The 17,532-nt window shown below is 47.7% G+C and overlaps 1 protein-coding gene across 3 annotated transcripts in view; it reads right to left on the bottom strand.

Moving 5' to 3' along the window:
• The window catches only part of DTX2 (deltex E3 ubiquitin ligase 2), a 34,334-nt gene extending 19,621 nt beyond the window's left edge, over positions 1-14,713 (bottom strand). For 2 of the 3 annotated variants that reach the window (XM_037139167.2, XM_037139169.2), the window contains exons 1-4: positions 14,568-14,713; positions 13,237-13,401; positions 3,353-3,705; positions 666-1,299 (exon numbers count right to left, since the gene is read on the bottom strand). In XM_037139167.2, coding sequence (XP_036995062.2) covers positions 666-1,299; positions 3,353-3,620 — 902 coding nt within the window. In that variant the 5' untranslated portion in view covers positions 3,621-3,705; positions 13,237-13,401; positions 14,568-14,713. Of the gene's footprint in view, positions 1-665; positions 1,300-3,352; positions 3,706-13,236; positions 13,402-14,368; positions 14,456-14,567 lie in introns of those variants that run through there. The other variant, XM_037139168.2, reaches the window with a different exon arrangement.
• Positions 14,714-17,532: the final 2,819 nt, after the last annotated feature.

The raw sequence follows: 17,532 nt of genomic DNA, 5'->3' as shown, positions 1-17,532 counted from the left end.
GAGCTTTTCTCACTTCAAAGCGCCAGCTGGTCTGGATGAGGCCTATTTCATCATCTTTCTCAAGGTACAGAGAACTCTGACAGACACGGGGCTGGAATTCATCAGCACAAGGAGCTGCCTATGTCACCTGCTGCCATTCGCCCAGCCTCCCCTACTCAACATTTTGCTCTCTCCTCAACCCATGTTTAAGCATCAAAGCTGAGCTCACACACTTCCCTTGGACAAGACTGTGGGTTTAGGGAGGAGACTTAGCCTTCCACGTCTATGTCCTCAGTGCCCAGCACACAGGAGTCAACACAGGAGTCAGTGAAATGTTCTCGAGCACACAGTGCCAGGTACATGGTACACAGAACATCCAACAGGTGGTCAGCTACTCTACACAGCTCAGATCTCCTGAGTGAACAGAGATTACAGGTTCTAACCTGTGTGGCAACTACCAGCACCCAAGTCCTAGAGGTCAAGTAGGCTCTGTGCGCTGCAAGGCTGTGGACAGCTGTGCACCACGTGGCGCACACATAGGAGACAACACAGCAGAAACAATGAAGAAAGAAGGTGCCAGGTCTGCAGGTTTTGGGGTGAGTCTTCCCAACTAAGCAAAAGCACAAACCTAAGCTGGCTGACAGGGTACACAGGTAGACAAAGTGATTCTCAATAAAACAAGATACCTGGCTCCACTGGCAGTGGATGATCCTGGGGGATGGTGCTGAGGTCCCAGGTGGGAGAGGCTGGAGCAGTAAAGGAGCTGGTTCCCCAAGGAGGCTGGCAAACCACCCCAGGGGTTGGTGGTATTCAGCCTGGGTGCAGACCTAGCTCCAGAGAGTGAGGGCTTATTGTATGGGGCAAAGGCCTGGTGGGCGCCAAAAACAGCAGTTCTTTGGGGAGGTTGGGGGACAGGGTATGCAGGAAGGCTGGTCATGGAGTGGCGGTAGCGACCTGACACAGGGCCAGTTCCGCCGCCACTGAGGCACTGATGGCAAGAGCAGGCGACTCCCATGTGGCCCAGGGGAGCGATGACAGAGGTCACTGGGTAAGGGGGCCCTGCTCGACGCCGCACGCTGCGGCAGAAGCTTGAAGTCTTGTTGGTTTGTGTGTGGGTGGCATAGTTGACGACGTAGTTGTACCCCAGAGGCGCCAAGTCCACGAGCTGGTTGCCCCTGGTCACCTGCTGCTCTAGATAGTCACAGACGCTGGCTTCATAGGTCATCCAGGTGCCATCGTCGTTCATCCACTCCCAGACAATGCCCCGGCCCAGGGCTGAATGTTGGGCAAACAGGTGCCTCCGCACAGCCCGCATGGTGCCTGTTTTGTAAGGAGTAATAATTACATATAGATGGTTAACATGCTAGTACCCCCAAAACAAAGAACGTTTAAAAATTATTTTGTCTATAACCAAAATAAACAAATATGATCACAGTGCACACAGGGCTCATGGTACCATTTGGCTGGCATTGGTGGTTCTTTCCAAATTTTGGGTAAAGGACAGACGGTTCTCTTTAGGTAAATAAGCTGCGGCCCAAAGGGATCACGTAGCAGGAGGGGGTCCATCCTCCTGGGCAGGAGTGGGGGATGCTGGAAGCTCAAGTCAAAGAATTGCTGAGGCTCAGACTCAATGAGTCTTTAAAAAATATTTCTAATGATGAAAATTATGTAGCCTCACTTAAGAAATCAAAAATAAAAAAGTATAAAGAAAATTAAATCATCCATATTCCAAACACCAGGAGGAAAGCACACGACTTACACTGCAACGCATTTCTCCCCATGCAGTCTTCTAGGCACATACATTCAAGGTGGCTGACAGTCATACTGAAAATTTTCCCTGCTATTTTCATGTATTATATCCCCTACCAGGAGCATAGATCTTTAAAACTCTGTAAAATTCACTAATTGTCACATAATTCTCTTACATGGATGTACCATTCCCTTTGACTTCTCATGTAGCAAAAAAATGGGTAACACCCCGCACTTAGCTTACATTCTTAATAAAACCAAACCTGAAGATTAAAGAGAAAAAGAACAAAATAAATTTAGGCCATGGTCCAACAGCACTTGCCAAAAAATGGTCACAACAATTACTTTCCTCCTGGTCTCCCAACGGCAGCAGCCCTCACCTCCACCCACCCCAGCCAGGGGGCTGCTCTTAACCCCAAAACAAATCACGTCACTCCTCGGCCCAAATCCCTCCATGGTTCCCTCTTTGAGAATAAAAGTAGTCCCTTTGAAAGACTGCAAAGCACTGAAAAACTTGCCCCTCCCTCCTGACTTTCCTTCAGGTCTGTCTCCCTCCTTTGCCAGCGTCACTGAAGCTGAAACTGCAAATCAACGTTTCCCAACACTACACTTCCATGCCCTGGTTAACACTTATGCTCTCTAACATAACACACAACTTATGCTCCATCTAGTTTGCTATCTTCCTCAGTTTCCTGCAAACATTATGAAGGAGGGACTTTTACCTACATCCAACTGATTAGAATCTTGATCTCTTGCCTGAGAATGCTGCTACGGGGGCTTCTCAGAGCAGGGCTTCTCAGTCTTGAAACAAGTGACATTCTGGGCCAACAATTCCTTGTCGTGGGGCTGGCCCTGTGCACTGTAGGACGTTTAGCAGTATCCCCGACTTCTACCTACAAGCTGCCAGTAGCCCCTGACACAGTCGTGACAACCAAAACTATCTCCAGACATCATCAAACGTCCTGGGGGACAAAAATCACCCCTAGCTGAGAAGCACTGGAGTGCAGGGACAGGGCAAGCTCTGGGAGGAAGTCAGTGATCAAAACACACAAAACCAAACACGAGTGCACAGGAGAGTGAAGCAACCTGCCCAGGTCACACAGCTATGGCGCATTGGAGCCAAAACTCATCATCAGGCTGTCTGAACTAGTGCGGCACACCACATGCCAGCGAGAGCCTCAAATCTCCGTAGGTGGAGGCAGGCATTTTTTGGTTTGGAAAACAAGGGGGAAAGGGGTGGAAGGGCCTTTGCACTATGCTCCCAAGGCACCCTCTACTACCAAGAGGTACAGCAGGGACTCAAATAAACGTTGTTTCTTTAATATGTTGATGAGATGCCATAGGAACTTACCTCTTGTTTACATCAATTAGCCTGTAGTAAAACCGGTTTTGTTATACATCGTTTCACTTAGTCACAGAACCTATCGACAACATGGAGTGAAGGCTTACTGCACATCTCACACTGTGTGATACCTGCTATCATTCAAAGCACCCACCTCCCAGTGGCATGCATTTCAGGGACAGGACTACGCTCCGGGAGTCAATTCTGTAGCTGTAATGCCTAGCACGGTGCCCAGCCCAAAGCAGGTCCTTGAACACACACCAACGGCAGAACGTGTCTTACCTGTGTCCTGGCGGAACTGGGTCCAGTTGGGGAGGTCGATGATGTAAGGGGCCAGCAAGGGGTCAGCTTGGCCTAAGGGGATGCTGTGGGCCAGGCTCCCCAGCCCAAAGCGCTGGCCCTTCTGCTGAACAAACTGCTGCTCGATGAAGTTGCAGACAATGGCACTGTAGGGGTGCCAGGTGGTCAGCCCATCCTGCCATTCCCACACAGCCACTGCCATAGGGCTGGTGTACACCTGAGTTAGGGAAGTGCTTGGGGCCATGGCCATCTTCCCCAGGACTCCCTCTGCTTTCCCAAATGGCTCAGACCACTCTGGGATGGTGTCTCCAGTTCATCACCCAGTGTTTCCAGACCTGTAAACAGGACAAATAAGCAATTACCAATGCACACAGTGGCCCTACCACAGTCAGCCTCAGTGCAGGGGAAAAACTATGCTTTGCCAGTCACTTTTTCCCCTAATACCTTACGGCATCTTGAATAAAGCACCTGATCCTATCTCTTTGCTCAGGCAGCCAGGAAGAATTCAGAGACAGTTAAGCAGCCTACCTACCTCCACAAATGTTCAGGAAGACACAGTGAAGTGAATTTTATGTGCTGATTATCAGCCTGGTTTCTGTCTTTTTACCAGTAAGTTCCCTCTGACCCACTACTAAATGTATCCTTTCTCACCACGTGTATTTTCATGAGTCACTCCAAGTCCCTTACTGACTGAGGCCATGACGACCCCTTACACCTCTGTGAGGACTCCACAGTTTCCAAAGCAGGTTTGTGTTTCCCATGCTACAGACGGGAAACAGCTGTGTCTCAAAAAGGACTGAGGCTCAAGGACAGCCAGGGGCTCAATGGCAGAGCTGGGACTCACAGCACAGGTCCTACCTCCGCCTGAGTCTCCTGGCTGCCCGAGGAAACATCATTAACCACGGAGGATGACCTCAATAAACATTCAGCTCTCCTGGCTGCTGAAGCCTGACTCCTCTGCACTTCACTCTCTGTTCCTGGGCCTCACTGACCAGTGGTCAGGTCTGGTGACTTTATACCCGTCTTCTAAGACATTCTTCTCCCAGTCACTCTAGCCATCTTCTTCCCTTGTACACTCTACTCATCTTCAGGCCCAGCCTGTTACTTAGGGAGCTTTCCCGGCTACCCAGCACATGCGCTTCTTCAGAGCACCACCCAGAACTCTATGCTCATAAACATGTACAGGTATGACAACATTCTGTGTCTTTCTACCTGCCCCTCCTGCGACCAGCAGCAACCCAGCGAGTCTGCCCTATCCACAGCCAAATCACCAGCCCCAGCACAGGTTTTGTCACATAGTGTCACAGACATGTTAGTTCAAACACAGCTGAATAGAAGGGGGACAATGACCCTCTGTACCCGCAACTGTTCGAAGGAAAAAAGAAGCCTGTGCATGTACTGCTATATCACAGCAGTCCCCTGGGGCACCAGCTCCCACAATGTGAGAGGGGCAAGACAAACGTCTAGTGGCAAACGCCAAGTGTACTCATCTCATTTAAGCCTAACGGACTAACGAGGTGCTCTTTCTTCCACTTTATGGACAGGAAACCAGAGCTCAAAGAAGTCAAACTCTTGTTACTGGAGGTCACACTTACACTGCTAAGTGTCAGCACAGAGAGCAAACCCATACCAATCTGGCTCTGATGCCCCGTTTCTTAGACAAGAAAGATCAGTCTAAACTCCACTGTGGGCTCCGCTCACAGGCCCAACTCAGAGAGAGGGACGGAGGAAGGGAGAGAGGAACCCACATCACACAAGTCCTGTTACAACATGCTCACGTAGGCCTGGTGCCAACAGGTTCCCTGTCATACCATCTACTCTGATTCTCATACAAACCCCTTAAGTATGGACACTGAAGTTTATCCCCATTTTGCAGATAAGGAAATCAAGGCCTGGGTAGTTGTAGTGACTTGCTTACATGGCTAGTAATACAGCTAGGACCCTGGGCTTTCACTGCTGTCCCTAAGGCTACACTACACCATCAAAGTTTCAATAAGAAGTCCAAGACCACTGCCTCACGAGGGAGGTGGATCTGGAGCAGCATGCAAAAAGAAACAGGTATGGGCTCTGGCATCGACGCACCGCTGATTTACTCTACTCATGGTACCATTCTGCCAAAGATACCTAGCTTGTTTTCTTTCCCTTTTATTTGGAAATGAAGATACCAATATCTATTCTCAAGCATAGATGTGTATAGAGCACCCAGCAAAGAAACAGGCACAGAGTAGTTATCAGCAAATCTTGGCCTCCCTCCCTTTCCCTTCTCCTCTCAACCCCAGAACCTCCCACCCCTCAAGTCCGGGTAAGGAGTGGCAGCCTACGGCAGCACTGAGCCACACGGCATGAGGACACAGGCAATGAGTCAGGCCTGCAACAACTGAGTACACCTGTGGGTGCCAGGGCCGCCACTGAGCTGCCAACTGCTCCAACAGAAGCACACATCACGCCTGGAGGATGGGACCTGGGATGCCCTTGGGCAAGCGGGCGGGCTGGCTTATTAGCTCAGTGCCTGCAATTAGAAGTCTCTGGAACCACATCCAGGTACAAACCACAGGACCAATCTCAGGGTCAATTACTCCTGAGCCTGGACTTTCCTCCTGGCAACTCCTGACAGGCATCATTCAACTCTCAGGCAACACACACCTCCTGTACATCAGCATACATAGCGTGTCCACACATCCCCAAATCAACCAACTCACAGAACTCTGCCAAACAGCCTGAGAAATACTGCTGAGAACTTCAGCTAAGCTTTTCATGAAAGTGTCTGGTCTCCATAGACTGCAGGCCCACCATGGCCCGGGCCCTGTCTAGGGCCTGGAGACCCAGAGATGAAGCTGTCATGGCACACAGCCCCTCTGTGCCTAGTGCTGTCCCCACTTACATCAAGACCCCCACCTTATGTCTAGCCAAATGAAATTCTAGCGAGTGCCTTAACGTTCAGAGCCACTTTCCACCTCCAAGCCACGGAACCCGCTGATGCATGTGTCTAGACTCCTGCCCTCTCTTCGGAGAAGCCCCCAAGCAAACATGCCCATCTTTCCAGACTCAGCCACAGCACCCTCCTCCTGAGCCCTCTGACCTCCACCCTCACGAGCACCTTCACCACGCATCCCGCTTATCCTTGGTTTCAGTGTCTACCTCCCACTGGCACAGGAACTCCCTGTGGGCGGAGCCAGGGCTGACACAAAGCTGGAGGGCAGCTCTTCAATGCCCAGTATCCCAGAGGGTCTGATGCACCAGAGGACAAAAAGAAGGGAGAACCTTCTGCTCCACAGGCCAAGCATTTGAGGCCCGACCCAGAAACGCCCACTGGCGTTCCACCTGAACACAGCAACTGTGTGCACACAGCAGCCCTGTCGATGCACCCATTCTCTACCACCTCAGCTACTGGGAGCCGTGGTTCAGAAACCTAATTTGTGCCCTGGCTGGTACAGCTCAGTGGATTGAGTGCAGGCCTGTGAAGCAAAGGTCGCCGGCTCGATTCCCAGTCAGGGCACATGCCTGGGTTGCAGGCCAGGTCCTCAGTGAGGGACACATGAGAGGCAACCACACACTGATGTTTCTCTCCCACTTTCTCCTTCCCATCCCCTCTCTCTAAAAATAAATTTAAAAAATATTTTTAAAAAACCTAATTTGTTTTAGCTTCTAATGACAGGGCTATGTTATTAATTATGAAAATTATTATTATTAAAATTGGCCATGGAAAAAAGCTTCAATGTGAAAGCAAAAACACCTTAAAATAATGGAACTCTTCTTTTGAAGATTTTACTTATTTATTTTTAGAGAGAAGGGCAGGGAGAAAAAGAGGGAGAGAAACATCAGTGTGAGAGAATCAGCAATCAGCTGCCTCCTGCACACGCCCCAACCGGGGACTGAGCCCACAACCCAGGCACGTGCCCTGACGGGGAATCAAACCAGCAACCTTTTGCTTTGTGGGATGACACCCAACCAAGTGAGCCACACCAGTCAGGGCTTAAAACAATGGAATTCTCAAAGAAATTATAGAATAGTCTAATGATGGACTAGAAGTCCTAAAAAAATGTTTACAAAAAGCTTATGGACCTAAGATAATGCCCATGACAAACCAAAAATATAGGCTATGTGAGTGCACATGCTAGGCTCTCAGGCAGGTGGGCGTGCCATTTATTGAGCACCTACTATGTGGCACACACAGTGTGTGGTGCTTTTGGCGTCCAGTTCTCTCAACCCTCTACCATCTTTGAAAGCAGAAGTTATTCCCATTTTACACATGAGGAAACTGAGGCCAAAAGAAATTAAGAATTTACCCAAGGTCAGGTGGCTAGTCTGTGACTTCATAAAACCTATGTTCCTTCTACCTTATATAAAATAATTTTTTTAAATTATTTATTTATTTATTTTTAGAGGGGAAGGGAAGGAGAGGGAGAGAAATAGCAATGTGTGGTTGCCTTTCGTGTGTCCCCTGCTGGGAACCAGCCTGCAACCCAGTTATGTGCCTTGACTGGGAATCGAACCTCGATCCTCTGGTTCGTGGACCAGTGCTCAATCCACTGAGCTACACCAGCCAGGGCTATAAAGTAATTCTTAAAAGACCAGAAGGACCAATGTGCAATGTTAATTAACGGTGATGGAATTATAGAATTTTTTTTACCTGTGTCTGCACTTGCACATGTCCTACAGTGGCCATATTACTTTTTATGATAAAACAAAAAAAATTTCTTTTAATATCAACAACTTTGACCAAAAAACAAACACAAACAAAAATACCCATCCTGTTTCCCTTGTATTCTCTCACAGAATTTAGCTGTGAATCCCTGTCTACACCACTGTGCCTCTGAGGCACAGAGGAACACTGGCCATTCCACCACAGAGGTGTTTTCACAGGAAAGAAAAACTCTGCAGGTGTCCGAAAACCTTCCTATTCCCAGAAGATTTAGAAAAGCTTTAGAACAAGATGTGAGATGGCACAAGAATGTGAGTGAAAATCATCCCGCCTGTGGGCCTGCGGGTGGGTGAACCACACACATGGATCCCGCCACAGCTGTGGCCTCTGGGAAGACGGCCCTGGGTACGGTTTTACACTCAGACTGTGTGACTGTCAACTTCCCAACACGCGAGGGAGGGCCCCATTTGATCCTTCCAAAGCCCACCAAAATATGTAACAGCTTGGCCCAAGCCTGAACTTGGCAGCTCACCCGTTAGTCCACACTACTGCCAGCATCTGTCCTGCCTCTGCTGTCCTGAGGGGAGATAAAGGTCAGACCCCTCCTTTCTGGCCATACACACTGTGCTCCACTCGTGGTCTCCCATGTGCTCAGCAACCTTGGGACAGTCACCTCCCCTTCTCCAAGCTACTTACTACTCAGGTGGTCGGATGGTTTTTCCAGCAGAACCCTTCCCCAACTGTGGTCGTGTGCAACTCATTGATATGTAAAACACAGAAATGAGGGGTGCTGTCTTTGACACAGAGGTGGACTCCATTCCCACTTCCCAGGAAGCTCTTCTGCAGAAGAGTTCTAAGGAGCATGGACTGGAAACCAGTGACACCAGGTGATTCAAGTCCTATTTTATAAGCTGCCTCACTTTCAGGCTCTTTTCAAGAAGCCTGGCCTGAAACTCCATACCCTATCAGCTGACATGGTGGGCATGACCAGTGACTACAGCATGACCTTCAAAGACTTCTCACAGTATAGCCCGCCACCCAGGCACTGTCAGGAAGCCTTCTGACCCGGGAAGGTCGAATCCTACAGGAAAACACGTCAAAAAAAACGTTCTACTTTAGTAGAAATGTTGCTTGTAATACAAATTCAAAACAATGGAATATTATCTTTTGCCTAGCAAAGTAGTAAAAATAACTTAATTTCAAAACTCATTGTTGGCAATAGTATACTGAGACTTCATGATGCTGGAAGGATAAAACTCTTCCAGAAAACAGCTGAGTAATATGTATCAAGAGGTTTAAAAATGTTCATTTGCTTTGACCCAATAATTAAGAATCTACCTAGGGCCCCCTGGCCAGGTAGCTCAGTTGGTTAGAGTGTCATCCCAATATGCCAAGGTTGCGGGTTTGATCCCTGGTCAGGGCACATACAAGAACCAACCAATGAATGCATAAATAAGGGGACAACAAATCAATGTTTTTCTCCTTCTTTCTTTCTCCACCCTCCCCTTTCTCTCTCTCAAATCAACCTTAAAAATCTATCTAAGAAGATTTAGAGAAACTTCGATATAAAGATATTCATCATAACATTATTTTAACTAGGTAAATGGGAAGCATGAAGAAAACTCAATAAAAATGTGCCAAAATGTTAACAACAGCTGCCTTTGAATAGAGAAATTACAAGAGACCTTCTGTTCGACTTTACTTATATATCTGAACTTTTCACATTTTCTGAAGTGAGAAAGTATAACTTCTGTTATCAGAAACAAATTTCTTTAAAATGTCTAACACTTTTAGCCCTGGCCAGGTGGCTCAGTGAGTTGAAGCATCGTCCTATACACCAACGATGGTTGCGGGTTCGATCCCTGGTCAGGGCATGTACAGGAGGCAACCAATCAATGTTTCTCTCTCACATCGATGTTTTTCTCCCCTCTCCCCACACTCCCCACCCCGCTCTCTAAAATCAATAAAAACGTATCCTCGGGTGAGGATTAAAAAAATAAAATAAAAGTGCCTAACACTTTCAGAAGGTCATAAATATAAACCAAACCACCACCACCATTACTTACCATCATTACTTTAAATGGCTGCTACTATCCCAGTGGGGTGTCACTAATAACAGGCCTTGCCAAAGTACCAGGGTACCTCCTTGCCAAGAGACATCCCCCCATCCCTGAGTCCCAAGAAAATGCATAAAACTGACCGTTCGGGTACCTAAATTATCACAATAGGAGAACACTGCAAAATGGGGCTATTGTCCTAAAAAGAGATGGCTCAAGCCAGTGCCACCCAGAACTTACTAGATTTCTGAGACACAAGGAAACCAACACATGACTTGTTCCCTGCACGCTGGGCTGCTCGAAGGGAAGTGACTGCTCCTTTTCTGGCGGGTGCCTGCCCTGAGCCCTCCAGGGACAGGCCCCACTGACCCCCATGGGAAACCTCTACCAGCACCAACAGCCTGCTGCTGCTTCTCTGCCAGGAGCAATCGGACCACCTGCAGTAATAACAGTGATGGCTACCAACCAAGGGCTTACTATGCACCAGGCACTGGGCTGACTATAAGTGTTTTCATTTAATCCTCACAGTCCTGGGGGTAAGTATTACCTCTATTTTATAAATGTGAGGCAAAAGAAGATAAGCAACTTGCCCTGGCTGGTGTGGCTCAGTGGATTGAGCGCGGGCCTACGAATCAGAGTATCGCAGTTCGATTCCCAGTCAGGGCACATGCCTGGGTTGCAGGCCAGTTCCCAGCAGGGGACTCACGAGAGGCAGCCACACATTGATGTTTCTCTCCCACTCTTTCTCCTTCCCTTCCCCTCTCTCTAAAAAATAAATAAATAAATATTTAAAAAAAAAAAAAAAAAAAAGAAGATAAGCAACTTGACCAAGAATACACAGATGTAAGTAAACCCAAATCTATTTCCACAGTCCACCAACGCAGAAGAGAAGCTGAAGCTGGACAAATCAGCCTGCCAGATGTGTTTTTCTTGGCCTCCACAGTTTTCCGTTTTTTAAAAAATGAAGCTGCTGTTTAAAAATTGAAATATTCACCCTTTTTTTTTAAATCCAGATTTTCAGCTTCTTGAAAACCAGAAAAGTTGGCCACATTTTCAGACCTGACCTAGATTCAACACTCGTCCAGAAACAACTAGCTAGCACACACCCTCCAGGTTACCGCAGTTACCATGGCTCCCCATGGCAGGAGTCGGCCACCTTCTGTTTATTGATTTGAGAGAGAGACAGAGAGACATCGACTGGCTGGTCCACTTACTTATGCATTCATTAATTGATTCTTGCACGTCCCCTGACCAGAGATTAAACCTGCAACTCTAGTGTATCGGGACAATAGTCTAAGCTTCTATTTTGAGTGGCTGGAATACAGAAGCTTACTACATTTGTTAAAAATAACTTAGTAAATAAATATAGGCAAGCCTGAGGTAAAAAGTAAAACAAACACATAAAACAGACCATTTAACTTATCTTTGTACTCCAGGTGACAAGCATAAGCCCTGGCATACAGCTCCTGTAGGTGTATATAGGGTGAATCAGGGACTTTTCTCCCTGGCCCACAGTCCCCTTCCTGTTGACACCTTATATACCTTCGATGTGTCTGTAGCTAAACTCACCACCCTTCTTCTTAATTCTGCTTTTCCTCCTGGATTCCCCAGCTCCACTCTGACCCAAACAGTTAGGAGAAAAACCTGGGAGTCTTGCCCTTCCTCCACTGCCCCACGGGTGCCATGGCTCACTCTCTTCTTCTTCCCCTCCCTCCTCAGCGCTAACAGCCAGCATCTGCTTGGGACCTTTATGCCTCTCACCTTGGTAAGTATTCTCTCCCACTGGCTTCCCCAACTGTCTCTCCTTCTAGTCCACCTCAGAGATAGGTGTAAGACTGAGCTTCCTGCAGTATAGTTCTGACCCTGCTTCTTCCACACTTCCACCAGATTTATGGAATAAAATTCAAGTTCCCTGGATTCACACTGAAGTGCATCACAATCTGGTCCCTCCCTATCAACAGTATTTGCCAGTGTGCTTCCCTTCAATACCTCTTTCATCTATACCTCCCTCTCCCCAGCCCCTCCCAAAGAATTTAAGTGATGATCTGCTACTACATACACCTCTGGGCCTCAGCTCTACGGAATCCCATTCACTTGGCCGCCCAGCCCCACCTGACCCATACTTTCAAGGCTCCATTTAAATAGCACCTCCACGAGGCCCTGGTGTGCCCAATAGAGAGAAAACACCCTTTTATCAACTTCCATGGCACTCTGTCCTTTACAGTTCTTGACGTCCATCAACGAGCTGAGGGTAAAACCTCGTGTTCACCTCCCCCTTACCAGAAGCTGGCATGGTGAAAGGCAACAGTCACAAAGAGAATAATCCAGTCAAACCCAATCCAGCCAGTGTACAAATTTCCAGCCAGTGTACAAATTTTAAATGCCCCCCCCTTCTGCTAAAATCCTTCTGCTCCCCATTGCCTTGGCGGGGTCCACAAAACCCTCCGTACTCAGCTATCTACCCACCTTTTTAGCATCTTATACCCCTCATCCATCCCTTGTCTAGCCACTGAGCTTACTTACAGAGGCCCAGACATGCCAGGCAGCTTCACGACTTTGCATTTGCCAATTCCTCTGCCAGGCTACTGCCCCCACTTTCTAAGTCCCACTGCTTCACAACTCACTTTAGCTATCAGCTTCCAGAAGCTTTCTTGACCTTCTAACCTTCCTGGGGGGGGGGGGGTGCTGCCCTGTGAGTCCCTGTCCCTCAACACATATCACACTGACAACACCTTGTCACTGTCTACTGTTTTGTCTGTCTTTTCTACCAAACAACCAAATTCCAAAAAGACAGGTCTTGTTACTCCTCACTGTTTCCCAGCACTGAGCATGGGGCTTCACACAAAGGAGGCACCCAGTAAAGGTTCATGCAACAAAAGAAATAAAAATTTCCAGTTAAATGCAGAAATTGTGACTTATGTCCTTTATCCCATAAAGCATGTCTTAAAGTGCAAACCATGTAGAAAGCACCCTCTGAGACTGGTTAAACAGGAGAAGCCACTGGCAAGAGGCCATGTGAATTTATTTGAGAGAGCTGGTAATCAACAACCTACTTCCTCGGCTCACTTTCATCCTGGAGACCTCAAATTCTACCCTCCCCAGCCCCCACCTTCTCTATTGAAAACCAGATTACGAAGGCAGCGATGTAAAGTCCCCATGGCTCTCACCTTTTCTCTCTGGAGAGCTGGCGCAAATTGTCCCTTCTTGATGGAGACACCAGATCCTTAAGAGGAATGACTTGTTCGAGTTCCCATCTTGATATAAAATGCAGATAACAAAAACCAGGCAGATCTGAAAGGCTTGCTGACTCAGCGACACAAATTCCAAGGCACCTTTGCCAGTAAGAAAGAAGATGATCAAGTTTTAAATTGAGAAACAGCAGTTAGTGAAAATGAACGCACAGATGTTGGGCCCATGTGCTGTGAGTGGGGACTGGAAACCACCTGATTTATATTCCAACACCCTAAGCAGAGCAGACGGTACAGGAGTCTTCCTCTGCCCACTCAAATAATCAAGGGGATTGTAAAAAAACAAAAACAAAAACAAAAACAAAAAACCCTTAACCCTTCCCTTTCAGACAAAAAAGCCCAAAAGGACTTCATAAACCAATCTGCAGTGTAGGCATCCAGGAAATCAACACACCAGAAAGAGTAAACATTTGGCCAAAATCACAGCAATGAACAAGGGGCCTAGTTATATTTACTCTGATGGTTTAAGTTAAAGCCTAATTTTGGCCTCCAGGAAATCCACCTTCTAAAACGAGGGGAGCTGGGATGGCGTGCAGAAACATTTTGAGTTTGTTAAGGGTCCAGGCGTCTATGCACACACTATTTCCACTGCTACTGGCTCTTAGGGAAGTGGAGCCAGTATCGAGCTGGTTGATAAAGGCAGGATAAAAGGCAGCTCCAGAAAAAGTCTTCTCAATCTTCTTCAGCATACCTTACACGTCCCGCCTAACACGCCCTACAAAAGTAACGCAGGGTCCTTGGAAACAGGAGCTTCCGGAAGGCGGACCCCACTTGGGACAGAGAACCAGAGTTAGGAGGCGAAGTCCCCTAAATTACAGTACCCGCTCCAGTGAGTCATTCCGCTGGAGGCAGACTCCAGCAGAACCCGCACCCTAACGGGCAGCCGGGTGGCAATATCATCACCGCCTCCTCGCAGTCCTGTGGTGAGGGGTCCGCCCACCGACCCAAATTCCCAGGGTCTGCGCCCTCCACCTGCTAGCGCTTTGGCTTCCACCCCGGCGTTCACTTTCCCACTCAGCACCCAGTCTAAATTCCCAGTGCCAACTCTCACCTCCGAGACCTCTAGTCTTGAGACCAGTCCTCCCAATTCCCCTCCAGACTTAATCCCCGGACTCCTCTCCAGCCCGGCCCAGCCCAGACCTCCTTCACTTCCACACCCGCCCCCTTCCGGTCCCAGCTCAGCTTAGTCTCTCCCGCGCCCTAGGACCCAGCACTGGTGACCAGCAGGTGGCCTGACGTTCCCTTCTCACCAAGCTAAGGAGAGCGAGGGGTCAGGATGAGGGCACCGCCTCCCTCGGGCTGCAGCTCTGGCTTGGCCTGGGTACGACTTCGGCCGCGTCTCGGACTCTGAAGAGAAGACAGCCAGAGTGAAACTCCCCGTCGCAGCTTCCTTGCCCTCCCGCACGCATGCCCGGGACGCGGGGCCTTCTGGGAAATGTAGTTCACCGCGGGGAGGAGCTTGGGAGAGGGGCCTGGGGAACCTGTTCAGGTGTATCTACTGTTCCTCCTCAGCCTCTTCAGTCGTCGATCACTCAGAGTTACTCCTTCATTAATTTACTGATTATTTTACAGTTTTAAATTTATTAACTGATTTTTTTAGAAAGAGAGGGAGAGAAACATCAATTTATTATTCATGCATTTGTTGGTTGAATCTCACGTGTGCTCTGACCAGGGATTGACTTGGTGCAAGGGGACCACACTAACGAGTGAAAATGGGGACGACACTCTAACAAGCTGAGCTACCTGGCCAGAACTATTTTGCAGTTTTAAGATTTTATTTATTTATTTTTTAGAGAAATGGGGAGGGAGGGAGGGAGGGAGGGAGAAAGAGAGGGAGAGAAACATGGATTGGTTGCCTCTTATTAACTCCCAGCCAGAGACCTGGCCTGCAACCCAGGCATGTGCCCTGACTGGGAATTGAACTAGCAACCCTTTGGTTCTCAGGCCAGTGCTCAATCACACTAGCCAGGGCCACAGGGGTTTTTTTTTTTTTTTTCTGTTTTGTTTTGCTTTTTCTTTTTACATAATTTTTATTGGTGCCTACGTGTTTCCAGGCCCTGTGCTGTGTACTGGGAATTAAGAAGTCAATTGGAAGCTTGGTCTCTCTCCTGGAAGAACTTCTTATCCATTGGGGATACAGACGCTAAAACACACAATTTCCATATAGTGGGATAAATGTTATGAAAAAGTAGTGTGAGCAAAGAAGGATCCACCTAATTTTGGGAGTAAGTCAGGAAGACATCACAGACTGGTGACACCTAAATTGGATTTTTCAAGCCCACACAGCAGTTTGTCTGATGGAATTCAGGAAAGCCCGTGCAAAGGAGGAGAGATGTGAAAGTGCCTGAGGCATTCAGGAAGCAGCAAAATGTTCCTTGTGGCCAGGGCAGAGGGTATATGAAGGGGTTGAGGTCAGAGAAAATGAATTAGGGTGTGGCAGGATATGTGTATGAGGAGAAGGCTAGGTAAGATTATGATGGACTTTAAATGCCACGCAAGTAATTTAGGCAACTGGAACCAATGGAAGGATTTGAGCAGGGGAATGACCAAGTCAGCATTGCCTTTTATAGAAGGATACACTGTGTGGTGGGTGGAGGATAGATCGAAGGGAAAGAGAGAGAAGTGGGGAGACCAGTTTGGAGATTGTTGCTGTCGTCCAGATTGATGAGGCCTAAACAAGGCCTGTGACTAATCTAGGATCTCAGACCTGCTTTTCAAAGCTAAAGAAGGCCATTCCCAGAAAAATGCTCAGATGTCAGTTTTCATACATGTGCACATACATTACATGCAGACATTTTGCATATTTTTAGGGGTACAGAGTCTCTGAATCTTGGACTCTAGGTTAACTATTTGTACATAACCTAATGTCACTCCTACTGTATCAGGGATTTGAGGAAGATTCAGACTACTGCGGATGGAGGAAGAGACCTCCCCCATCATTCAGTTTAAAAATTTCATTTTATACAAAGAAAAGCTAAGACCCAGAAAGGGTGAGTAACCCACCTGAAATTAGTGAAGAGGGAGAAGGAGTGCCCATAAGCCAAGTCTCTGGGACCCTAAGCCAGGATTCTACCACCCATGAGCCAACTCAGAGGACACAGCCCTTGAATCCAGATGGGGGAGGACATTCAATCAGGTTCTCTCAATTACTTCCAGAGCCAGACCTCCATCAAGAAATAAAGGGTAGCATTTTACCTGTGACTTATAGTAGATGACTAGCATGGTTGCAGCTTGGGATGGAAACATTTCCCTTCCCCCCAGTCTCACTTTTCTCAGCTATAACCATCTACATTTCTAAAGCACCTAGTATGTGCAGAGCACTTAACATGCATCACCGCCCTGAGTCCTCTCAGTGAGGTAGGTGCTATTGTTATGTCCATTGTAAAGCGAACTCTTGAGGCACAGAGCTTAAGCAATGTGTCTAAGGTCACTCAGTTGGCAACGGACAGAGCTCGTCTTTAAACTGAAGTAGTGTCTAACTCCAGATTTGAGCACCCCCATATGACTGGCTCCACTGGGGGAGCTGTGCAGATGACATAATCTGAAATATTAGAAAAGTCTTTTAACATTCATCCTGGCTGGTATAATTCAGTGGATTGAGCGCAGGCCTGAGAACCAAAGAGTCACAGGTTTGATTCCCAGTCAGGGCACATGCCTGGGTTGCAGGCCAGGTCCCCAGTGGGGGCCATGTGAGAGGCAACCACACATTGATGTTTCTCTCCGTCTTTCTCCCTCCCTTCCCCTCTCTAAAAATAAATAAATAAATAAAAATCTTAAGGAAAAAAAAAAAAGTCTTTTAACATTCAGAAGATATTCTCTTGCCCTGACTGGATGGCTCAGCTGGTTGGAACATTGTCCCATAGAACAAAAGATTGAAGGTTCGATTCCTGGCCAAGGCACATACTTAGGCTGCTGTTCAATCTCCAGTTGCATTGTTTATGGGAGGCAACTGATCAATGTTTCTCTCACACTGATGTCTCTCTATCTCTCTCTCAAATCAATAACAACATATCCTTGGGTGAGAACTTTTTAAAAAGCTGTATCCTTAAGTGCTTTCTTTTCCCTTAGTGAAACGCTAAAGTAACAGTTACTGGCCAAAAGCTTCACAGCATACACACCTAGAGACTTCAACTCAATAACGGTGGAGAGTAGACTGGAAAGGTTCTGGAACCAAGGTTCTGGAGAGGAGATGGAGCTCTGTGGTTGGGGGGCGGG

Source organism: Artibeus jamaicensis, unplaced genomic scaffold (assembly GCF_021234435.1).
Source record: "Artibeus jamaicensis isolate MK-2021 breed Jamaican fruit bat unplaced genomic scaffold, CSHL_Jam_final contig_956, whole genome shotgun sequence".
NCBI lineage: Eukaryota > Metazoa > Chordata > Mammalia > Chiroptera > Phyllostomidae > Artibeus > Artibeus jamaicensis.
Note: the sequence above shows the minus strand (reverse complement) of the source record. Positions and strands in the feature narration are given on the sequence as shown.